General features: G+C 43.4%; 1 protein-coding gene across 4 annotated transcripts in view; it reads left to right on the plus strand.

Annotated features, from left to right (window-relative positions):
- Positions 1 to 26,564, plus strand: part of LOC146865549 (baculoviral IAP repeat-containing protein 1-like) — an 851,823-nt gene that overhangs the window by 195,426 nt on the left and 629,833 nt on the right. For all 4 annotated transcript variants that reach the window (XM_085632363.1, XM_085632364.1, XM_085632365.1 and 1 more), the window contains exon 6: positions 5,200 to 5,319. In XM_085632363.1, coding sequence (XP_085488489.1) covers positions 5,200 to 5,319 — 120 coding nt within the window. The remainder of the gene's footprint in view (positions 1 to 5,199; positions 5,320 to 26,564) is intronic.

A 26,564-nucleotide genomic window follows, 5' to 3' on the forward strand; every position in this document is an offset into this window, starting at 1 on the left:
ATTCAAGCTATCCTGGCTGAAGAAGGGTGACATACCCTGAAACCGGTCCCAGGATGCTTGTTTCCGGTCCAGGGAGGACCTGGCTTGGCAGTTCGGTCTGGACTGTTCCCATAGGGCACAGGTTCAAGACTGATTTGCATATGGCTGGGTCCAAACTGGGGTGGCGTAGTGGGCAAAAGAATGAAGGATTTAACCCAGATCTTTTGACTTGGGGAGAATGTTTGCGTTGTCAGCAGTCCGTCCAACATTTGTTTGCTGTAACACCAAGATCACCTGCGGCGTGCCCCAAGGATCATCCCTCAGCCCAACCCTTTTCAACGTCTACATGGCACCGCTCGCCAACATCATCCGCTCACACAACCTCAACATCGTGTCCTACGCCAACGACACCCAGCTGATCTTCTCACTCACCAAGGACCCCGCCAACACCAAAACCAACTTCCACGAAGGAATGAAGGCCATCACAGACTGGTTGAAGAACAGTCGCCTGAAACTTAACTCAGACAAGACAGCGGTCCTCATCCTTGGCTGCACCCCCTCAGCCTGGGATAACTCTTGGTGGCCGGCCATTCTGGGAGCCGCACCGCAACTGGGGGAGAATGTTTGCATTATCAGCATTCCGTCCAACATTTGTTTGCTGTAACACCAAGATCACCTGCGGCGTGCCCCAAGGGTCATCCCTCAGCCCAACCCTTTTCAACGTCTACATGGCACCGCTCGCCAACATCATCCGCTCACACAACCTCAACATCGTCTCCTACGCCGACGACACCCAGCTGATCTTCTCACTCACCAAGGTCCCCGCCAACACCAAAACCAACTTCCAGGAAGGAATGAAGGTCATCACAGACTGGATGAAGAACAGTCGCCTGAAACTTAACTCAGACAAGACAGCGGTCCTCTTACTTGGCTGCGCCCCCTCCGCCTGGGATGACTCTTGGTGGCCGGCCGTTCTGGGAGCCGCACCGCATCCCACCGACCACGCACGCAACCTGGGGTTCATCCTGGACTCATCTCTCGCAATGACCCAGCAAGTCAACGCCGTCTCCTCCTCCTGCTTCAACACCCTCCACCTGCTTTGCAAGATCTACAGATGGCTCCCCACCGAAACCAGGAGGACGGTCACCCAGGCCCTCGTCAGCAGCAGACTCAACATCCCCCACCACACCCACATCACAACCCACCTGATAAGCCTGCACTGGCTCCCAGTCAACAAGAGGATCACCTTCAAGCTCCTCACCCACGCTCACAAAGCACTCCACAACGCCGGTCCACCATACCTCAACAAACGACTCACCTTCTACACCCGAACCACCAATTTTACTCCGCTGACATTGCCCTTGCCACCGTTCCACGCATCCACAGGGCAACCACCGGCGGCAGATCTTTTTCCTATCTCACCACCAAGACATGGAACACCCTCGCCACCCACCTGCGACAGACCCAGGACCTGCTGACCTTCAGGAGACTTCTCAAGACCTGGCTGTTCGAGCAGTAGCTGCCCCCCCCCTCTCAGCGTCTTGAGGGTGATTAGTGTGCTATACAAATGATGATTGATTGAAGCGCTCTGATACCCTTCGGGGTCTTGTTCGCGCTATACAAAACTTTTTAAATAAATAAAATAAAATACAAATAGGGGGATGAACTCTGAGACTCTGAGTCTTAATTACGGACAAAGAAAAGTGCGCTGTCTGCAAGTGATGAGTCGCCTTCATAATCACAAGGAGGCTAATCTGAGGAGCCAGAGCGCGCTCACCTTCCTGTTTACGGTTAAAACCTTCAGAGATCCACAAACTTAGGAAGGGTGTTCTGTGCCACCACCTCCAAAAATATGCCATAATCTCTTCAGGGGAAGTGGCTGGTGGCCCACAGGGGGGATTATGCCTCCATCTGATAGTCTATGGTCTTTTAATATCACCTTCATTGACCTGGGTCACTTGTTCACTTATCCGTTATTTGTATCCACTGCTCTCCTTTAGGTCCCACCAGCAATCTCTTTACCCCCTCCAAAACCCCTCCTGGCCCAAGAGCTGGACGTGGGTGAGCCATTGAAAGCTAGAGCCTGAAGACTGGCTGTGGTGCAGCTCGAGGTCCTGTTGGAACCTTGAGCCCATAACGAGCCAAACTTTAGTGTGCATTCTACTTCCCTCCTTCCCTGGATCCAGGATGTGGTGTTACAGCCAGAGCTGGCGAATATGAAACTTAGGAACCAGGGTTGAATAACGGCATTGGCTCAACATCATGTGATTCTGTGGAAACCACTTAATCTCCTCATGTCTATAAACAATTCCTGTGACCTTGTGTAATGTAACTTGTTCTTATGTAGAGCAGTTCCAATACCTTTGGGTCAAGTTTGTGCTAAATTTAAAAACTGCAGAAGAATGCACTAAGAGGTCAAAATAAAGCTTTAACATAAGGAAAGACTGATAGATATCCATTTGTTGGCTGATTTGTAAAGAGTGAAACCAGGATATCTTGATACATTGCTGCTTCCCTGCGTAAAATGTGTTATTTTAGGGAAATATTTTATTTCACTAAAACTCTTTTTTTCATTATCGTATATGAAAGCACTTTTGAATGTGTGCGTTCAGACAACCAGTTGTACAACATTATTACTTTTAATCAGTGCTACAATGTGCAGTGCTGTAATGTGCCCCGTGTGTGTCAAAGCTTGTTAAAGAAATACACTTTATTGAATTTTGAAGGGACTTTAGCATATTTTCTGTGTTTTGTAATATGATTTACATAACACTTATTTTCTGGTCTTGGCTCGTGCATGGGCTCTAAGATCCAAGCCAGGCCCTTGGCTCGGCTCTGCTCATCTCTCCCTGTTAATTTGTGGGCTCGCCCCCCTCTGGTCAGAGCTTGGCGCACAATTACTCATAATCTTTGAGTTAGCCACAATGACTGTTATGGGTTGTATGCCCATTTCTGTCAATTTTGTGAATCTGCTTCTTAGCCACAGTTTTCCAACCACAAAATCAAATGTAAGCTGCAGTCGTACAGCTTTCCTTTGCTTAGGGTGATACTATCTATGATATTATGTTTTAAGTGATAAGATCAGGTGCCTTTACAGGATTGAAAATTCGGGGCGGTGTTAGCCTCAAGAATGGCTGAGGTAATGTGCCCCTGACAAAGCCAGGATTGGCCGTAAAATAGGCAGCATAATCAATAAATAAGCCTTCTCGAGATGTGTAAAAGTTAGAAACCGTGGAGGTTTATTAAATGTTTAAAGTTGAATATTGAGGGCAAAAGAGTGATTAGTGAATATGCATAATAAATCATATAAGGGGAATTAGCGTATGCCTTAATCAAATGTAGCAGAAAGTATGACATAACGTCAAGTCTCAGAGAAAATATTCTAAGTCCTAAGCAAGAGACAGACTGACAAGGGCCTGATCCCCAAAAGTTAGGGCAAACCAGACTGGCTCACCTCCACAATAGGCCCATTTTATAATAACATGGACAATGGAAATCACTAAGCATAAAATGTACTAAATGTTTCATAGCTCAGCCAATCACAATAAAGCAATATGCAACAATATTGAAAATAAATAATAACGAATCCCTATTTGTCCAATGCCAATGGATGTGACAATCTAAATCTAATTACACGCAAAACAGTGACAGACTCATACAAGGAATAGGCCTACTGAGATCCAGACAGGAAAGGCCTTGAACAGTTACATTTGGAAGAAAATAAGCTTCCTTCGGACTTCTGTGAGAAAAGTGTTTCATTAGTGCGCATTGCGTTACGTGCGATGAGGGTTATAATGAAAACATGGACACACAGAAATATGAAATGAAGTCAGCCCTAGTTTGAGCCTCGTTTGACCAGTCTCAATAAATGTAGTTCTATAGAGTGCAGTGAAATAGCTTTAAATGCTAAATGTTCATGATGCTAAGCACATAATTTATTAATGAAAAATATCTCCCGTACCTAGTTGGTATCTACTTCAGGTTTCAGTCAGTGCTAGTTCTTGGCAGTCTTTAAACTTGACATTTTTCTAGTTGACACACCCTGTTTCAGATCCCTGAAGCCCACAGAACACAATCTATAACCCCAAGAGGGTCCACAGTGTGTTTATTGTTCCCAGAAGCAATTCACTGAAAAAAACACGGAAAAAACAAAAGCCATCATTCAACTGTCTCCCATTTTATGCCACCATTACCTCTATCCCAGCAACCATTTACTCAGCATTCCACACCCCTTTTGCTGCTAGTATTTAATAAATAAAGGGCATCTTCCAACAGAAGGCAGTTCTTTCTTTGTTTTATCAGTGCTTAATTTGTGGCAGTGGTTGAAGTTCACGGGGACCAGAGCTCGCATTCTGAGATTGGGGCTTTTTCCCATCATCAGACTTTTACCCAGAGAAATAGAGAGAAAGTGAGAAAATGTAGAAAGAAGTTGGAAGAGGAAGATGGGAAATAGTGACAAAGCAAGAAAGCAGGAAGAAAAAAGACCTGCAAGAATTAGCTAAAGAGACAGGAAGTGTATGGTAGCAGAGGAAAGGTATAAGGTGGAATGAACTGTAGGCAGCCATGGCATTCAGCAGCACCTTCTCAGCCTTATATGGAAAACTTTGAACCTGTGTATTTGTGTTTTTTACAGATGAAGCACCGGCACCTACGCAGATCAAGAACATAACTGAGGTTTCGGATGGTGTGTTTTAGTATAGTATTAAAGCCCGATGTAGCGGGCTCTACCGTCCATTAAAGGCCTGCTCCAGGGTTAAAGGCCCAAACCGAATGCAAGGGCGTTTAACAAGGGAGTGGGCATTTAAAGGCCGGTAGAGCCTGCTGCGAAGGGCTCTAAGGCTATTAAAAAATTCGCCCCCAGAGGGCAGAATGTTCTAATTTGTAATACAAATGCCTCAAGGAGCCAGAGGGGGTTGTAATCCCCTCGGCCTCCCCGAGGCTTTTGTTAAACATTGGAATTTTGATGCTCCAGACTTCTGCCGGCCATTAGAAGCCCAGATCACTCCATTGTTTTCAATGGAAGGCTCAACATTCCAAAGTTCTAATTATAATTAGACGTCGTGCTAGAGAGGTATTAGGAAGTAGATCTTCATGGGTCCCCATATACGCACGCCCCCTATCCACGTGGTTTGAAAAACATGGCATTTGAAGAAGTGTATTAGTATGGCAGTCTTCATCATTCACATTTACATAGTTTATTCACTGTTTTTGTATGTACAGAGTGCTCAATTCCTAACATTTTTGACGATGAAGCTGTTCGACTGGATTCCTTCAAAACTTGGAAACAGGAAGGTGAAGTCAATGCAGACACGTATGCACATTTGGGCTACTTCTATACAGGTAGGTGTTTCATAAAGGTGAAAAATATGACCTTTAAATCAGCGTTGTGTTATTTTCCCCTCACAAATGATATCTGAGAGTATGGAAATTCCATGCGCGGTCTGTGGGTGTTACTGCATCGTCTCACCTGCAGAAGTAGATGAACACCCATGAAGTCGTAGGTTTTTTGTATTTACTTACCTCTTGCAAGTAGTTTCCTATCCTGGAAATGCATGCACTTTTACTCCTGACAAAACCTAAGTAGGTGTATTTCCAGGGTGGAAACTAAAGGAAAACACCCATTATGCCATGAAGGTAAGTGTGATTTTGCAACAATGAAACAAATCTAAATGTCTAAATGCACAATAATGCCCCTCTGCATGAGTACATTTTATGCATTGGAATAATCTAGGAAATCTACGACTTTTAGCTATTTCTGTTCTGTAAGATCTCCTGAGATCTTTTGAAAATCCAATAAAAATGAACATTTGCTCTAAACGTTGGGAGGAAATTTCCCTAGCTTTGTGAATCGGGCCACATTGTTCTGAGTCTTACTGGCAAACATGAGGTTTTCTGCAAGAGTTCTTACCTGCCAGAGATAATGCCACGTTTTGTTTTTTAATTATGCGGAATAATGTGGTACCTTCAGTGGCAGTATTAGTTAGCTATTTTGTAATTGAAACACATTAATTATGTCTGACGAAAAGATTAATCTCATTCGTACCAGCTTAACTCTAGAATCCGCGAATGAAAGGTGAGCAGTTTCGCTTTGAAAAAGATGTGCTACTGTGTAGCATCACATGGGGTACTGTTTGTTTTAAACCTTTGATCTGCTTGAGCTATACACAAAGTTTTGTTCAAATCTGCATATTATGCAAAAAATGGTGGCTTATGTGGCTGAATTGATAATTATGAGGAAAATGCTGTGGCCGCAGAAAGTCATAATTTTGGTGCACTTGCCTATAAGAACCACTCAAATCAATGTAGTTTGCATGTATACTGACATTTGGATTAAAACGTGGGAGCACAGACAAAGGAGAACTTCATTCTTTCTTTTAGATAGTAGATTAAGATATTGATTTGTTGCGAGTTAAATGTTAGATGGTCCATCATTTCTTTGAATGCTTTGTGTGTCTTTCATGTAGTGCCATCACAAGGCGGGACTGTAACGTTTTTTTTACCCCAGGCCCTCGCTTTGTGGGGCCTTGCATGCTATTACAAAATGTATTAATATCAGGGTCGTAGCTTCTTCAGTGAGATTCGGGGGGGGGGAGGGGTGAATCTCAAACTTTCCACCTGCAAAAGCAGTGGACTGCAGGGTGGAGGGGTTAAAGGACCAAGTTTTGGGATGGAATGTTTTCATGAGGAACATGGTGGGCATTACTGATTTGCATTAGGTTGGCCTCTGTGCAGAGTGGCACAGTGGGAAAAAACTGTTGGTTGTTATGCTACCCCCAGCAAATGCCACTGGTTAGACTATTTGCAAGCATTCCTCCCAATAACTTTGGGTGTTTGATTGCCAGTCGGTATGCCTGGAAACTGGAGACTGGCATAGCTTTCCAAGTTGCCAATGGTTTTTGGATTCCAAAAATAGTAAATTTGCACCCATTCAAGGAGCACTTCTATGGGTGCAGATTTACAACTTTTTTGGTAAACCAGTCACTACATATATTTATGATCCCGATCCAAAAAATGAATACGTTAAAACCTCTAAGAGAAATGAGAAATGAGAATGGTGAGAAAAACTGACACGGACCTACCAGACCTCATAGAGGCCCCCAGGCCAAATGATGAATGCATTTGAGGGGTGTCACATCCCATACACTCCTACTAAAGCTGCCCTTTCCCATCCCAACTGGGCCTGGTAGTTCTCCCAGGGAACTCATGGCAACAGTCACATAAAACACAGCGGCCTTGAGTCGCTGCCCTTTGATTACTTATTTTAAAGGAATTTTCACTGCTCACACTTCTTCATCCATGCTTCAAGAAGCTGTGATGGTATAGTTGTGAAATTGGAGCATATGAGCAGGGCTCCATGTTTCTAGTCCTTGCTTTTTACAAAACATTTTATCAAATGACTGACGGCCCGGTGTGCTAAGCCCAAGCCGCACTTTGAGGAGCGTGTGCAGGGAAATCAATAGGGGAGCTGAGCCAGAGTTGAGCCATAGGTCTGGCTTAGCTGTAAGAGTCCGTGCACGAGCCAAACCATTAAAATGTTTGCCATGTATATTGTGCAACAAATATAATGTAAAAATGTGATAAAATCTCTTTACAATACAAAAAAGTGCATTTCTTTAACACGCGGATGTGTTTCACCTTGGTACATCAGATTATATCACTGCATAGACAGACATTTATTAAAAGTGATGGTGTTTGGAAATATTCATGATATTAGCCATTAGTGAACTAAAAGGCAAGTCAATAGTCACATAAATGATCTGTTAAATCAAACATGAGAGGTGCTTGTGCAGTGAACATCCTGAACTCAGGTATTTATAACCGCACTCATGTGCGGTAATAGAGAAAAAGGCAGCTCTGTGAAACACAATATGTGATTAGGATCACACAATTTGGACAAGTACAGAAGCTGGTATGTCTTTCTCTCTCTTTCGCCCTTTTACACCAAAGTTCACTGTTTTGTCTTTAATTGTTGGCTCACAATGCAAAAAACATGCAATGGGGCTAGCAGACCTAACTCAGGTCCCCTAGGCACAACTGCCAAGAATGCCCCCCCGCCAGAAGCTAGACCACTGATTGATATATTAATAAAGCAGACCTACCATATGCTTTTACAGTGCTGCTAATGTGGCCACTGCAGTAGGTGGAGCCAAGTACTATGTTATTTATCCCCAGCAAATGTTTTGCCCTAATTAGCTGGTAGAATTGAAAAGCCAAGATGGTCCTGAATTCTTTTTGCCTGGGCACCAGTAAGCATCTGACAAGCCTGGCCACATTGGTATAAGATTCTTCATTTAAGGATCACATTGTGCTACCATTTGAGGTGTTGTATGAACTGTCAGTTTTACATATTGAGAGCTGGATGGCAAGTCAGTAGAAGGCAGTGGCGTAACACAGGCCCCCGCAGCCCCGGTAGTGGGGGGGGGGGGGGGGAGCTCCAGGGGGCCCACACAATACTCTGGCCGGAGAGCTCCAGATTGAGTCCAGAGGGGCCCCTCCACGTACCTTGCGGATGGCCCCCTCAAATTTTGTTACACCACTGATAGAATGCATACTAGAGAAGGGAAAGGTCCATTATCTGGCTTTGTACATGTGATTTACATAGTAGGGGCCTTTTAGGGGGCTCCCAATATGTGAAATTGTAATATTAAACAATTTTCCAGATATGTAAAGCACATTTAATGATATTTATTTAGCATTTCGAAATACATTCATCCAGGTAGCACAGGATAAACATTCCTATTGACACTGCAAGGAGCACCCTAGATCCAACACCCTTGCCCGTTGTTTCAGCAATGTATTCCGCTCACCAGCTTATGGTTTGATATTAACCAACATTACGATCTTTAATGTACTTCTTATTTACCACAGCAATGCAGCAGTAGTTATTGTCAAGTAGGTAGGCCACAAATGTCTTAAGGGATCTATTTTTTGATATTCTTTCTCAAATTCATGACATTTGGTGAGCTCAAGCAACCTGTCCTACACACTCAACCTGCTATTCCTGCCCCAGTGGACAGGTGAACCATGTTTCGCCATCATAAAAGCAAGAGATGCCAATCTCCTAGAACTCCTAGGGATTTGTTAAGTGCCACCAGCTAACTAGCTCAGCAGGGTTCGTATGGATTGATAATCCCAGCATGCCTTCACCCAAAATATTCACACTTCAGGGCAACTCCAGAACAAGCGAACAAAATCGGCATCTTTTGCCCTAAACTATATACGTTGACTTTGGGAGTCTGGGAACATTAGGTTAGCATGCAGTGTACATGACATAGATATTTAAAGTTTGTTTATGTAATTAAACAAGACTCCCTTAATTTGCCTGCAGAATTAACAAAGTGATCCCCAGAATCAGGATCATAAATGATCGTGCTCCAGCTGGCCCTGCTCTTTTTGCCAGGCTTCCCCAGGAGGGTCGGTGCAGTCTTTAACAGAGTGTAGACCAGTTTGTCCTCACCTCTCATGGTTATGGCGTTCTCCAGGAACCCAGATGTGATGAGTAGGTTTTAGAAAGCCTTGATCACCCTCAAATTCTTGTTTAATCCTAAAGTAGATCCTCATCTCTACAATGTTCTTCCCTCCTTTAGCTTTCAACTGTTCCAGAGAGAAAGTGCGCATTCACGAAGAGGTTGCCTAGTTGTACGATTTTAATGCATGTAATAATCTTTTGTGCTCGGGTTTAAACTCAAACAGTACTACTGACAGGTTGTGATGTGGTCATATTTTTATGCTTATGAAACAGAAAACATCCATCTTTAGATTAAATTACGGTCATAAAGGCTCCCATGAAGGCTCCTAAAAGAATAATTCCTGCAAGGACAATGCCAGCCCCTACATGGGACCTCTTTGGTGTCCTCACAAGACTCACAGAACCGTATTCTGAGCCATTGGAAATACAGTATCTAGCTTGGAAAGCAGCATTCCTAGTAGCAATCCCTTCCTTTCAAAGGGTTAGCAGGTTGAAGGCGTTAAAGGTAGAGGAGCCTTTCATCCCGGTTTACATGGATAGGGTTGTAATGATGACAAATCGTCATTTCTCGCTAAAGGTGGTTTCCCCATTCCATGCCAATCATACCATTCAGATTCCAATCTTCTTTAAAACACGCTGAGGCTGTGCCAAAAAGATTTTAACTTGCATTAAAGATCAAAGTGCCCTCAAGTATTGCATCAATAGAACAAAAGGCATTTGCAGGACAAAGCAACATTGGCTAGACCCCACTTGGGAAATTCCATTACACAGAAATGTTTTGTGAGATGAACAGTTAAATGCATCCATGTAAGTTATGCTAAGGAAAAATTAACTCTGTATTTGGTAACCTAATCACATTCTACTGCAAAAAAGAGAGCTACAATGGCTTTCTTATGTAGCATACCACTAGCAGGTAATTCTAAGGCTGCTACACAGCAGTGCTTAATTTGTAAAAAACATAAGTGCCGGGGCTGTCCTCGGGAGACCAGTGCAGCTTGCACCACACATCGCCGCTGCCATATGTCACTACAAACACAACTACTAACCATCACACTCTTACAAGTGTGACAGTTCATACTATTCCAGGCCCCTAACGCTATAAGAATGGTTTGGGAGGCCAGTATTAGTCATTAAAATGTAAATTCAACTAATAAAGGGCTGTTATGCTCAAACCTAAATTAGCCAGACAGCGCCGCCAAGTGGCAGACTGTCATAAGCCCCGGTGCTGGCAATCAGGCGTCCAGCACCGGAAACCACCAGCTCAAATTAAGCACGGGTGCCAGTCCGTCAGTCAGTCAAATTAATGCATGCACATAATGCGAAGTACAAAAGTCAGCGAAATGTGAAGTATTCTTTTTCATAGTTTTAAGGAGGACGAGGGGAGGGGCGGGACCTCTCGAGCTTCTGATGGCTCTGACTTGTTTGTCTAGTCAGCCTTCCGCCATGCTGGGAAAATCCTTTTTCACCTGTGGCCTATTTTTATTTTATCGGTCCTGTCACTTGCCTGCGAGTCACAAGGAATTGCAGGTCTGTAAACAGAAGATAAGCCTCAAGTGCTGGAGGAGTTGTACTTGGCCCATTTTACTGAGACACAGTACAAAGGACCCAGGGTAAGGGGCTTGTGTGCCTCACAGCACAAAACCATCACTTAGAGGAGCAGGGGAGGAAATCCCTCTCCCCTGAGCATTACAGCACATAACCATGGCTCCTTCCTTTTCATTCACTTGCCCTCCCCTCTCTGGCAGCACTGGGTTATAGCTTCCGGGTCCAGTGAAGAGGGCATAAGCCCCCAGGGCCTCATAGAGCTTGTCCCCTGCTGCAATGCCAAGTGTATGGGGTACTGTGGCTGGCCTGCTCCCGTGGGCCTCAGAGCTAGACAATGGCTGTGAGGCCTAGGAGAGGTTACCTACCCTGAACGTCACTTAGTTGGCTGCGTGGGCCTCAATTCAAAGCACTAAGTTATTGCAAGACGTAGATGACGAGGTGTTTCCGTCACCTGGGCCTCCCAGTGTTAGGTCATGTCTTCGAGGCTGGGCAGGGCCCCTCCCCCTGGGCTTTGTAGCGGTAAACCATGGTTGAAAGGCCTAAAGCACTGGGAATGGGGACCCCCTGCCACGGGTCTCGCAACAGTAGACCGGCTTGGCATTGTACTTGCACAATATAGGTGACTGGGGTAAGCTCATGGGTGACAGAAAAGCGAGGTCGGCTTTCTGGGTAATGTAATGGATGGACGCCTTGCTGGCTTGCTACTCACCTACTGAATGTAGGGAGCAATAGACCGTATAAATCTTAGACAGTAGCAATGTATGGGGAGGTTTAGGATATATTCAGAATGTAATGTGCGTGCAAACATGGAAGCATGACATGGAGGCATGATTGGTGAAGGCAGGCCTTGGACTCTGAGTTGTTACTCGTGGTTCGCTTCATAGTTCACTGTATGTGAGTCAAAGGCCTGCCCTGAGCAATCATGCATCTGGCGCCGGGCACCTGACTGTGCAGCAGGTAAATACAATGCCACTGCCCGTCCCGGGCAAGGAGAAGGCTGAAAGAAAGGCTGGGGCCGGTCCTTTAACTTAACCCCGGACCGGAATGCATCACTGTTCATTGTGGAATGTCATGCCACGCCAGAGACCATCACACAGTGTGTCACGCCACTACCACAATCAAGACAAAAGAAAGCAGCAATGGTAATGGCTGGTACAGTACTTACAGTTACTGTTGGTGGTGGGCTGCTGGGGCCAGCACTGGTACTGCCTGCCTGCCTTTATTCAATAGGCGGCCTAGGCCTGCTACTGCCTGCACTCGACGTGGAACTTCCCAAACTGGCGATGACTGCTGGTGGGGGTGCGGGTGTGCCGGGGCGTGGCAGTTGAAAAAAATCAACGCACATCGCACACACTGCCTGCCGCAGAGCCCTACCCCTGCAGAACCAAATTCAGCCCCTGCCCAATCAGTGTCCCGGACTCCCGCCCACTGACACCAACACTGAACTAAGGGCCGCCTAAAGCAAATTGAAATTGAAATGCACATTGTCACGACTGAATCATGTGATGTGAACTAATCTAATCATACATATTGGAATAACTAAATTATGAGTCGGACTCGGATGGTCTGGACCAGACAGTATTGATCATATGTGATGCGCGCGTAGAGTCAGTAAGGTAATTTAATTTTATTATACTGCCTAGTCCACGCACATTCACATTGCCATATGGTTGGTGACATTCAGAGTTGCAGACGCATGGTGTTCTGTAGACCCGGCCCTGATTAAAATGTGCCGGTGCTAAGCACCGGAAAGCACCGGAACAAATTAAGCACTGCTACACAGTCATCACCACACATATGGACTAAGAATTACTGTGTCAACATTCACACCCACCAAATTGGCTCAAGTTGGTCAAACTGTATTTAAAAATGTATTTCAATCATCAGCTTGCTAGCCACCACTTTAGGTGGAGTGCACTGCTTTATAGTCTATGCAGAGCATGTGATGTACAGCAGCACATGCATCAAATGGAAAATGTTACTTACTATATAACATTCGATTTGTAGCCTGTAGTGCTGTTGACGCATGTGACCTTCTTGCTGCCCCAGATTCTGACCTGAAGCTTCAGATGTTTTTCTCACACTATTCCTTCACAATGCACCTATACACACTTACTGTCCTTCTTCGCAACACTCCACTTATATCACTCACGTGTTAGGGGAGGAAAACACTGATTTGGAGTCTTTATTACGGGTGAATTATGGATTTCAAGGAAGATTCACAAGTTTTATCAGAACAGAAAACTTGTTCAAAGAAAAAAAACTTGCAATGTCCAAGATCAACTCTAGTTTGTAGCAGTGTGCCGGGTTTGTGAATCTATACCACTACAAGCTGCATGTAAATAGTTACAAGGTACCCAGAATTTTCTCTATGGCATCTCTGTTTCTGGGCAAATGCTGCATGCCCCTCTTACGTTGGTTGACTCTCCTGTGAAAGGCTATATTTATTTGATGCTAACTTTATACACCACCACCTTATGGCCTTCATAGTGTGGTTCAGTCCCCTAACAATCCAAGTGAGTAATTGTAAGTTCAGTCCATACACTGTCCTGTTAACACCTGCATTATTTGCCACCATTAATTCCACTATTTCTACAGTAAATATTATTTCATCTTGCAGGACATGGTCGTTTCAATTCATCAGCCAGCATCACTTTGCACTCAAACAGTGAAATACCCTCCTCCAGTCCTCATCCCTCCACCCTGACCGATAACCCTACAACTGCAATCTACCATCTCCATCCCCAGTGTCATTTACCAAACAATAACTAAGGTAGCAAACTTACAATTTAAACTGAGAGCCTTGATGCCAATCCAGCTGGGCTCTCATGTAACCCTTGACCATCACTTCTTTGACCCCCAGTCACTCCACTAAATGTACCAACTGTACAACCAGTGAAATTATAACAGTGCCATCTACATTCTTATCTTAACATGAAACAACTATAATATCAAGGGATGGCACACTAGGACATTTTCTATGTTCAACCTGAATGACTAACCTGGATTGCAGTGATGCCTGAAACCCGTGCTCTTTGGCCTAGCTTACTGTGGGCAGCCACCAAGTTGACTGTCAAAGGGGGGAATTAGTGTCCCCATGTGACAACCTGCTAGTTCTCTCCACCTCCTCTGTTGGTATTTCTCTCCACCTCCTCTATGATGCGATGCTATTCAAAGTCCATTGCATCTTTGTCAGACATGAAGACGTATGTTCATCCATTGTAGTATATGTGGAACCTGGAAAGGAAAAGCCTACACCTTTTTTATTCGAAGAACTTTTTTGACATTAAGGACATTTTACTGACTGCTTGAACAGATGAAATAAAGCCTGTTAAGATTCTCACCTCTAAGACCTCATAAGGTAAAATGCCCTTTTCCATTGCCCTACCAATCATTTAATCACTATCTCTGAAATGTAGAAGTTGAGCTATGATTGGCTTTGGGGGGTCTTCGCGGAAAGCGTACTACGCTCCTGCTGAAATGCAAATTGGGCTGTAAAGATTTGTTCACCAAACAGGGTTTTTTAGGAGACTCTATACAAAGTCCTCAATGAGTCCAATTTGCTTAATTTTCTATACGCCCAGTAGTTGGACATTATTTCTACAGGAGTGTTCCTCAAAGTCTTCCACTTCAGACTATAATTAAAACGTCTGACTTTCAAACTTGTCAACTTCTAGGTCTGTAATTTGCTGTTCAGCAGGCACCAGCTTTACTCCAGGCTTGTCAAGTCTGGCATATATGTGCTCTATTTTGCAGACTAAGTTGATTAACTTGCTTCCTTTACCAGTTCAGCTTTCAGTTTGGGGAACAACAATGTTATAGCTGGTGGATCAGAATGAGTATTGTGCTAGATAGTATTACCTCTGTCTTGCCCTCTCACATCTTCTTTCTACAGGATGTCTTTCTTCCTTTGAAATGTGATTTTCGATTGGAACATGACCCCTTTGCTCATTTCATGAGTTTTTTTCATCACCCTACCAGAGTCCACTATGCGGCACACTTCCAGCTGGCAAAAGCATCTGAAGTCAACTGTATAAAAGTATCTCATGTGCTGTGTTTCTGTAGATCTTTATTCAAAATCCATCCAGACAGCACCAGGTACAAAGGACAGTGCAGAAGGCAGCTCCACTGAAGTATATCCAGTGTAGAGTGCTAGCTAGCCAATGTACATATTTTATGGGCATTTTAGTCTATCCACCAATCTATGACTAGCAGGAGTAAAGTCCTTCTAACAGCTAGTCTCATGCTGCAACAGTGAAGCAGTGCCCAGTGAGCAGCAATTGAGCTCTCCCCCACCCCCACCTGGCTGCAATCACAAGCAAAGCCTCCATATCTCACAGATGAGTAAGTTACTCTTAGGGAAGAGTCACAAAAGGGAAACACACCACTTAGTGTGGTGATGGTGACAGGCCATGTAGCTGAACTCCTGTTTTGCTACTTATCTGGAGAGCATGATAGGCATTGGGGTGATTATGGCCGCAGGGGTACAGCCAGGGTTCTGGTTTTGTCGTGTAGTTCCTATAGAAAATACACCAGATCTGCGCGTTTAGACAACATACACTGTAGGATTGGTGTCAGACGAACTCTGATCACCCCCACCGGGTATGCTGGCCTTCTTGTACCAACTAACTCACAGTGCCACTAGAATCTCCTCTTACCAAGGAGAGAATGGGTTCTAGGCAAACATCGAACATGACAACCCTGATCCCTCAGGACTGTGGAAACAATATTCTACCTTTCGCTCAATCACTCGTGCTTACTTAGTCTGTCTCAGAGAGATACACCGAATGAAACAAGCTGGGCATTTTCAATAATCATTTATTGAACAGTGGTTATTCTGGTGTAGAATAGATGTGCTGCAACAACCGTTAGACAGTATAAGATATAAATGATTAACAGTACTATAAAGGTAAAAGGATGGTATAGTTCTACCATCTTACTAAAATTATGAATACATGCGAGTATATAAAACACATGATACAAGGTGCGTACTCCTACGATGCCTCCCTATCTAGATGTACCTAAGTGTACGTATTATGGGTGTAGGTGTTAAGCCAAGAATTCCTCTAGGATCTAGTCAACCCCATTACCTTAAGTGAGACTGTGGGACCCCGTCCCGGTCTCGAGTTGGACACCCCGCGAGGGATGCTAGACCACCGCGAGCTGAAGCGTCTGCATGCAGGAACCTCAGCGTCTCTGGTCAGTGTGTCGGCTGGGAAGTCTTGATCTCCTCTAGCTATCTTAGCAAGATGTGATGTATATATACCCATAGGTCTCCCCAGGGGTCCTACCTTGCTGTGTTATTGTGTCAGCCTAAGAATGACGTCGGACCTGAACTCTGTACATAGATTTTATACACGAGATGGCATTCCTGCTTTGCTTCCAAGAATAATGGCATTCCTGCTTTGCTTCCATGCATAATGTATGAGATTTCGAACTAAGGAAAATCCGCGTTCTGAATGGAGTGTAATATCTAGGTAAAAGGTCAGTTCCTGTAAACCGTAACAAGTGTAATTGACAGATAGGCTATTGCTCTAATATGTCCGAACTACTATAAGCATTTTGAAAGCCATACATGCGTGAAAGGAATGTCAATTTTGATATAGAGTTTCAGTTTTCTGTTTTGTTTTTAAATAGACAAATTTCTTCCCAGCACATGACGGGTCAAATGAGTCAAATTTTTATGTGTTCTGGCTGGTAGACGCAACTTTCTCATGGCATGCTTCCGCAGTTGGCGGTCCTGGTAACACCTCGCAGAATATGTCTATTGAGCACAGATGATTTTCCGTACTGTCCACAGCCGGTGCTGGGGCAGCCTGCGCAGCCTGTGCGCCATCCAAGTCCTGGTTGTCAGAGGAGGAGCCGGTGTCTGTACCAACAGATTCTGATGTTACCTTCGGTGGCTCTAAGAATGCTGACATCAACATGGGAATACGCTGGGGAGACTGCAGAACATGGGACATTATCGGGTCCAGTAAAGCGTCAACGTCCGGGCGCGCACATGTTGAGAATGTCAGACAGAGATCCAACATGCATTCTTCTTCGCAGAACAGGCATCGGAGGACAGGTAAGATGCAGTCCATCCAGACTGGTCTAAACAACAAGAACCAAGAAGCACTTAGTTCCTTTAGGCTAGGTGTGCCTAGAAGTTGCACCATGTGATCACTGTATTTTCTCTCCAGGAGTATTGTTTCCATCTCCTTGGTGACTGGGGCGTCCATTGCGCAGCAAAAACACGACAATCAGGATACCTGCTATTAGAAACAGGATCAGCGGCAGTCCTCCAGAACCTACGTTCTTAAATAGGTGGACAATGCCTGTTGTATCAGACATGTTAAAGATATGATTTACCATTTCTGCAAAATGGAAATGGCAGTTTGTACGTAGAAGTGCCTGTATCTCTGCTGAAGACCTTGCTACTTGGAGATCAAAAGTCTCTCGAGCGGAGGTTAAGGGCATGGATTTCTGTGTAAGCATGGCTTTCATTCTGCTCAAAGTGTCAAACTGTATTAATGAAATATTTAATGAAGGCCTTAGCGGCGCCTCCCGGACTGTATGTGTTGGGGAAAACAATACTTGCATACAGCAAGAAACCCTGGAGCTTTCAGTTACCAGATATGCGATGCCCGGAAGCATCCCACAGCAACCTTGATCGTTCAGGATCAAATAACTCCCATTCGAAAGTAGTTTGAATACTGGAGTGGTCACGGCAGCTGGGGCACCCTCTAAGTGACAGGACAAGTTTGCTACTGAGCCATTACAAGCCCCATGAAGCATTATATCCTGGCATTTAAGTGATGCACTTAATGTATTCTCGCAGTTAGTACTGCTAAGAAACACTTATTTTTTCCCTCTCCGGCATCGAAATCTGTACGACTATTTCCAAGATGATATATTATCCTCAGTGTGTGATGGTGCTTGCGCCCGAGGTGTAAGATCTTTATTCCTGGCTAACCCAAGACAAGTTGTTTGTTGCACTGTCTCATTCAAGAACATTATTTGTTGAGGAATAAGACATGCTTTAAATAGTGCCTCTGTTCCCTGGACGTGCCAGTCTCTTGTACCCCAGACGGATTTTAAGTCTATAATGTCTTTCCATAGGTCGAACCCTTGTTCAGACAACTGGGCAATAAAAGAAGCAGAATAGATTTGTTTGGTGTTTGTCAACATATTTTTCTGTGCTGGTGTAGGTGCAACCTTATAGTAATATGAGGCTGGGTCTGACGTGTTAAACCCTGAAAAATATGGACATTTTTGTACAAATGTTTTTTGACTACTTTTGGGCGGAGTTGAGCAATGTTCCCATTGGTGATATGTGAAAACATTCCTAGGGTTAGCAGATTTATGCAAAAAATGACCATAATGTTGATAGCAATACATTTTCTTAAAGTCTGATGTGCTTTCTAATATGTCTTTATTAGAAAAAGCAGCAGATTTTTCTAAATCAGACAGCATATTATTTACAGTTTCATAATCCCAATCATCGGAATATGTACTTGAGGTAATGATCTCGCTCAATGATATTTTAAATAAATGTGGTATTTTTAAAAGTTCAGTCGGGCCAAATATACCGAAATCAACCTTGTCCCATACTATACCATCAGGTATAGGAACTGCTATAATGTTCACTGATGACAGGTCTCTTCTTTCTCGATGTGATGATAGGTGCGGTTTAAGGATCACATTCACTTTTTGTGCCGCAGAGCTTTCTCGAAGAGAAGTTCCATTACTAAGCATACTAAAAACAATTACAAAGCCTATCCAAAAAAGAAAGAAAAGTATTCCTGTAGATACCCAGTGTTTCACCCAAGGTGGTACCGGGTGAGTCTTTTTAAGAAAGTTCAGAAAGTCTTTAAATCGCTGTAGATGAGTTTTTTGGGCTGGTATTGTTTCAGTTTCACTTGGATCTAATGAGAAGGTGTCAAAGTCAATAAAATAGCCAGATGCAGTTTGATCAATTTTCGGTAGTTTCCCAGGTTTTATGGAAACTGTAGCTTGCTCTTGTTGGGGCATGTTGACATAGATTTTCGTGTTTGGTCAAATTGAAATTTGTCTTTCCGTGGAGTTCTCATTTTGAACTTCAGTTTCAAGAGAAACGGGTTCCATTGCATTGTTGCTTAGTCCTCCATTCCGTGTAGGTGACCCTTCAAACGTGATGAGTCTTTTTGCTTGAACTCCTGGTATAGTTGTGAGAGGAGGGTGTCTGTTACTTCGGAGTCCACGTGGCCTACTACTCAGTATTGGCCACATAGTGTGGTTTGATTAGGTCATTTGAAACAAATCTTTTTCTTTTTTACTGGCAAGAGGTGGCAGAAGTACAGTTCTTGTTCCTTCAACTGCCAGGACAGGTACAGGCTTTCTGTATGATGGCCCAAATTATTTTTCTCTGACCAGATCCCCGACTTTAGGGATCTAGACAGGTCTTGTCGTGACACTTTTTGCTTCCCCAGTGGCGTTCTTCTTTATATTGTCATTACTCTGTTGTTCCCTGGTTAAATTCAGGTCCTGTAAAACAGCCAAACGTTTATGGATGTCAAATGTTTTTTTATCCGCCACTGTGCCTTCACAATCAAGATCAGGTACCCACATTCTCGTCCCAAATAGGACCTCATAAGGAGTGACCCCCCCCCCTAGAGAGTTTCTTGGCTGATTATTTAATGCCCTTTGTACTCCTTACAGATGTTTTACCCAATTTCCACCTGAGCCTAATACTCTAGCTGTTAAAGATTTCCTTAAGTCCAGTTTTTTCCTCTCCACAACCGAATTTCCCTCTGGATGGTACGGAGAGGAGTACCTCAATGCTACACCAAGACTTCCCATAGCTTCCTTGTAAGCCCTAGAGCTAAACACAGGGCCACGGTCAGAATGAAGTATGCCGATTGCGTATGTCCCTATAAATACTCGCAAATCTTTTATATCAGTTCGAGAGTCAGCCGAGCGCTGGGGCCACACCCATGGGAACCTAGAGCAGGAATCCACTGCAACCATGATATATTTGTAAGCCCCATCAGATTGTAAGGGGCCGCAGTGTTCCAAATAAACATATGTGACTGGTTTGTCTGATATTAATAAAGGTGTCTGCGCTGGACTTGTTACGGTGGAGCCTTTCATCTGCTGACAGATGTCGCATTTCAAGACATAGTCTTTAGTCTGCCTTCGTAGTCCTGGCCACCAGTAGCGTTGCTTCAAACCGTAGCAGAAACTCCTGCATGTGCAGAACCTATACCCTCGTGTGCTGCTAGAATTAATCCTAACCTTTGGTCCATATTTGGTATTACTCTATCCCCCACTCGAAAAATTTGAGCAAATGGAATATTGTGTGCATCTAACTTGTAGGAGTACTTGAGTGGAAACGTTTTCAGTACTGCTGAATTATCGCGTGTGTCAATAACCGCAACCATTATTTCACCATCTATTCTCGTTTTTGAGTGAGTGATTGCAGCTACGGAAGCTGTGCATACAGCCCCCTTTGCGGCCTTCTCGGGCAATGAATTCCCTCTAACGTGAACGCCATCACGTTGATGACTCAGTGTGTGTATCGCGTGAGCCCTTGGTAGTTTGTTTTTTAACTCCACTACCTGTTCCCATAGCGTTTTATGCTTAATTGTGCGATCTTTGCATCTTTAAACCCATTCTTTTTCCCAGTGATGTAAATATTTATTGTATGACTGTAAACAGTAAATAGAATCACACACGATTAGTGTGGGAATTCTCGATCCGTATTTACCAGAGCCAGTATTAGTGCTTTTAGTTCTGCCAGCTGTGCCGTACAGTCTCCAAGAGACTGTGTTTTTGTGCAATTCGGATGAAACTTTCCGTTCTGCGTCCGTCATTTAACGATAGCACATGCCACGCTGTATTGCTGTTTACTCCCTATGGCCGATTGCGCAGAACCATCAGTGTAAATAATGTATTCATCTGATCTAGAGGTTTTTTTATATTTGGTATTACAGAAATGCTTGTGTTTTTAAATTTGGGTTGTACCTGTATTCCACGTCTGTTGCAGTGAGAGAATTAGCCCATTGTATCCATCTTGGATGTAAGGCTTGCCTTTGTTGCAGCCTCTAAAGCTGGAACTGGGATCATGACTATTATAAGTTTCCCTGAGCCAGGGCTCTTCTTCTGACTACAGCAGTCTGTACTGCTGTTAGAATTTTTTCTGTAGATGCGAAACACATCTCAGCACTTGTGTACAAGTGAGATATATATGCTATTGGTACTTTTTCACCTTCATTATATCTTAGATAGGTGTACCCTGATTGACCCGCAGCTATTCGAATCACCAGGTTGCGTACGTTTACGCATGTCTATAAGTGTTTTGAAGCTATCATGTCAGCTTGTAAGGAACAAAGTGTATCTGTGTGTTCCTGTGTCCACTGTCGAACTGAAAAATCAGCTTTTATTAAATTGTAGAAAGGTTTAACCCTTTCTGCGTAATCCAAAATGTATATTCTGCCAAAATTAAGGAATCCTAGTATTGATTGTAAGTTTTTAAATTATTTTGGAGGTTGGAGCAGCGCACACTTTTCTAAAAAGTTAGCTGCCAGGCTTTTCCCTTCACTTGAAAGCTCATATCCTAGAAAAAGGACGTTAATGTGGGCTATTTTTGATTTTTTGAAGTTAACTTTATAACCCTCAGAGGCGAATCCCAAAATTATGGTATGCACTCTGTTCAAGGGTTCTTCCAGGTCATCGTCCATTAGATAAATATCATCCACATAGGACAATGCCTCTTCATCCAGGTTCTGAAGTAATTCAGTTACTCTGGCTGAAAACAACCCCTGTTCTTATACCCCTGGGGGAGTCGACAAAATTGCCGTTAAGACTCTAGCGCTGAGAATGCTGTCAAGTATCTTCTCTCAGGCACCATATTTTGGCAAAAGAATCCAATTGAGATATCTTTTGTTGTTTTGCATTTTTCCACACAATGTTATTCATTAATGCTGCACTGTGTGCATTTTGACCTGCAAACGTCTTAGTGCAAGTGTTTAAATGTCTGTAATCTAAAACTAAACAATATAAATTGTCTGGTTTTGATACCGGAAACAAAGGGTTATTCATTTGAGAGGTGCAAGTTTCAATCACCCCTTGATATTCAAGTTGATCTACGATGCTATGATCTCCCTGACCTGTTTTTTAGCTTCTTGCTTTATAGGATACTGCCTTTGTGCAGTTGGAGTGTTTTTTAGTGGAATAATGTGGTGGAATGACTCCTCGTCCCATCCAACATGGTTTTTAGATAATGCTGAAGCCTGTGCCACCACCCACTCCCGTACATATGTATATTTTAATTGTTTTGTAACGTGGTTGGAAAATGCTGGTAAAATTACCGTTTCTCCCCTAGGGCAATTTATGACGAATGCTGGCGGCCAATCTTGTTCAGCTAACAAAATGTCATAGCCAAACGTCAGGTTCTCCCAAAAGAGACCTCTAACTGTTGTACATTTGTCCCCCTCCATCTGGAGCGTCATTTTATACAATTTATGTGGGACACTTAACCTAGTATCAGGTGATATAATCATTCAAGTCCGCGGTCACCAGAAATTCCATCAGGTTCTGGCAAGCTATTGTTACTTCTGCCGCACTGCCTAGCATCGTCAGAGCCCATTACCGGTTCAGTAGTCGAGTCCTAAGAATTCTGGGCATGTCTGATCTTTAGACCTGCAACCTTCTTCTTTTTGTGGTTTCGGTTTGGCTTTATCATCTTTTTTGGAAGTATATTCTTGAGCGTTCTGCTTGTCTCTGGACTTTGTATGCTCTTCGTGTCTGTCTGACCTTCCTTCCCTCTCAGAGTTTTTCGATGAACCCTGGAAGGAATGAGAGGAACATGCATCAGTATCCAGATACCTGTCAGGTTTCCTAATGTTATCCCTATTCCTAAGGTTGTACTTCCATTCGGAGCGCTCCTGTGGAGGAGACCTTCCTCTGGACTGAGATTTGTTTTCTTTAACATTTTGTTTTTTGTTATTGTACCACTTCTTTTTAGAAGAAGTAGGTGTCTGCTTGAAAGTCTCCTTCTTGAAGCTCCCCACGAGTTGTGGTTTTAACACTTCCCCACCCAAACTGTCCCTGCCTAATTCTGCATATGCAGTTTCAATTACTTTGGGTAGTTCCTGCTCCTGTTGTAAAGGACTGAACTCCCTTAGGCGTTAGCAGATGGCCACTGATGCTGCTTACCCTTTAATATTTGCTAGTATTATCTCTGATACATGGGCATAGTTACCTAGTAACTTCATCCCTAAGTTTAGAGCAGGCTCTGCTCCGTACTAATTTTGTATTTGTCTTAATACATCTGGTACTACTGCTAATGACAGGATACCATGAGTTCTGGTATATATGGCAGCGAAAACTGTACCCCACGAGGTACATTCCTCTAGTTGTGGTGTGATCCCCATGGGCAAGCAGATTGTTAGCATTCTGTGTTTTTCATAAGGGCTAGTATTTGGGAATACTGCTTCTATCTGTGTTATTTACTTAGCTATCCAGAATGGCATTTGTTCATGTTTTGCGGGCATTTTACCCATGACTGCGTGTAACTTTGTGGTGTAATTTTAGTTGCAGTATTTTGATCTTGAGCTGTATTTGTTGTTGCTATTGCTGGCTAGACTGTAAATGTCCTCATGGCGACTTGCTTCATGTTTCTGTAAAGTTTTATTAATTATTTGTGAAATATGAGTAAGTCTGGCCCTGGCATAGTTTCAATATCAGGATGTGGTGTATAAGTTGCCAATATTGGCAATGTCACTTCTTCTCTTCAGAGTGGATTGAGTCTTATTCTTCTTCTTATATGTGGTAGGGTGCCTTTAAACCAGTATAAGTGTTCCTGGTACGTAAGCGGAACCTTAAAGTCCTCAAATAGACAATGTTCCGCTGGTGCCTCACCTTTTGTGTAGAAGTGAAATGTTTTTGTTCTTGCATTTGCTGCTGGGAATTTAACCCACAAATAAAATACCTCTGTTCTATATGATTTGTGTGCCACAATCACGAAAGCAACTATGCCACCCCTAGGTGTTAGACCATGCGCAAGCAGTTTCAGGATGACTATTTCTAAGGTTCTCTGCAATCGGGATTACATCTGCATTTCCCTCTTAATCTGAGAGGTGCACATTTTGGACAACTCCTCCCGCGTTATCCGCGTATTCAGTCATTGTTTTAGAGACGAAGAACAATTCCAGAAAATTTAAGATAAGGTGTTTTGCACAATTTTAGGATCTTTGTGTCCTTCAAGCTTGAGTAACCAACAGCCAATAAATAGGATGTTTGCCTACTCAGCTGTGGCGGAAGTTAGCCTACCCACTCCAGACATTTCTGGTGTTTTTGTGAATAGGTATTTCTGAGCACGACTGAACTGCTCAGATTCTACTGTTAAATAAGTACCCAACCAACGTTGGTGGCGCCATGTCGTGTAGTTCTTATAGAAAATATACAGGATCTGCATGTTTAGACTACATACACTGTAGGATTGATGTCAGACGAACTCTGATCACCCCCACCGGGTATGCTGGCCTTCTTGTACCAACTAGTTCACAGTGCCACTACAATCTCCTCTTACCAAGGAGAGAATAGTTCTTGGCAACCATCGAACATGACAACCCTGATCCTCAGAATCGTGGAAACAATATACCACCTTTCGCTTAGTCACTCATGCTTACTTAGTCTGTCTCAGAGAGATACACTGAATGAAACAAGCTGGGCGTTTTCAATAATCATTTATTGAACAGTTGTTATTCTGGTGTAGAATAGATGTGCTGCAACAACCATGAAACAGTATAAGTTATAAATGATTAACAGTGCTATAAAGGTAAAAGGATGGTATAGTTCTACCATCTTACTAAAAACATGAATACATTCGAGTATATAAAATACATGTTAAAAGGTGCGTACTCCTACGATGCCTCCCTATCTAGATGTACCTAAGTGTACCTAGTTTGGGTGTAGGTGTTAAGCCAAGAATTCCTCTAGGATCTAGTCAACCCCATTACCTTAAGTGAGACTGTGGGACCCCGTCCTGGTCTCGAGTTGGACACACCGCGAGGGATGTTAGACCACTGCGAGTTGGAGCGTTTGCATGCAGGAACCTTAGCGTCTCTGGTCAGTGTGTCGGCCAGGAAGTCTCGATCTCCTCTAACTATATTAGCAAGATGTGATGTATATATACCCATAGGTCTTCCCAGGGGTCCTACCTTGCTGTGTTACTGTGTCGGCCTAAGGATGACGTTGGGCCTGAACTTTGTACATAGATTTTATACAGGAGATGGCAGTCCTGCTTTGCTTCCAACAACCCTCATGCATAATGTATGAGATTTCGAACTGGAGACAACCTGCGTTCTGAATGTAGTGTAATATCTAGGTAAAAGGTCAGTCCCTGTAAACCGTGACAAGTGTAATGTAGGGAGAGAATATAGGTGAAGGGTAACGAGTTTACCGAGGCCTATATTATAGTACCTATATGGAATACAACAGTTTAGCTCTCAGGATTGCTGAGTTAAGCTACTGGAGGTGAGAACCAAAGGATTGATGTCCCACCTCACTCATCCTAGGCAGAGACGTGCTGGCCCCAAGCCTTCTTCCATCACTAAGGTCATTTCTCTCATAGAGAAAAAAAAGGACATATTTTCCCATGATAGACAGCGTTGGACATTTAGAATCCCAACACCACCATCATTTAGAGTAGTTTGAGGCACAAGAAAGATAATTGAGTTCCAGTTGAAAATGAAAAATGGCAAAGAAAAGCACCTGCCACAATCCAATCACAAGGGAAAACGTGTAAAAGGGATAGTGTACCGCAGTGCCATTTTAAATAGGAGAGAACCAATGCATAGTAGTATAATTATCTGATGCTCCTGTGTGTCATTTTACAGGCAAATCGAAATGTGAAGTCATTTGTCGTAAGCGAGAACAGGTAAAATGGTTACCAGAGAGACATGTGCGGGACAGACAACAGGTTCCTCCTTGTTCCAGCTGTTATTTTATTAAATGCAAGCAGGTAGGAACAATACTTACTGACCATCATATGGAAAACAAAGGATTGATGACCGAAAGGCTATGTGCAGAACTTGTCAAAACAAAACATATTCTTAATCCTACATGTCCAGCTATGAACACTAATGCCATCAAATGGCTTTGGGGAGAAATACAAGTCGTATTTACGGAATGATTCAGGCCCGTAGGTGAGCATTCTCTCTCCTTCTCATTTTAGGTCAAGTCTAGCAGCGTGCATGCACTGCTCTGCGAGGAATGCTGTATCTCCTCTATGGGCATTGATTCCGCCTCTCGCTTCCCATTGGTTCCTTAATTATGTATACTCACCAGTGGGGGTGGGGTGGGAAAGTCTGCGTGGAGTTTTGGTTTCTACTTCTATTTCTTTATATACAAATTGTACCCAATGATATTGTTATATTTGGTACATTGACACTTGTGTTTCATAATGGTATATGTTGGGCGCTTGTCCATGTGGTACTACAAAATCCCAATAAAATATGTTTAAAAAACAAAAACGTACCTTCCTTTTTGTGGCTAACTTTCACATTTGTCCGTACTTTCGGTCGGTGGTTCCTGTCCATGGCGACTG

This window comes from Triturus cristatus, chromosome 2_1, assembly GCF_964204655.1.
Source record: "Triturus cristatus chromosome 2_1, aTriCri1.1, whole genome shotgun sequence".
Classification (NCBI taxonomy): domain Eukaryota; kingdom Metazoa; phylum Chordata; class Amphibia; order Caudata; family Salamandridae; genus Triturus; species Triturus cristatus.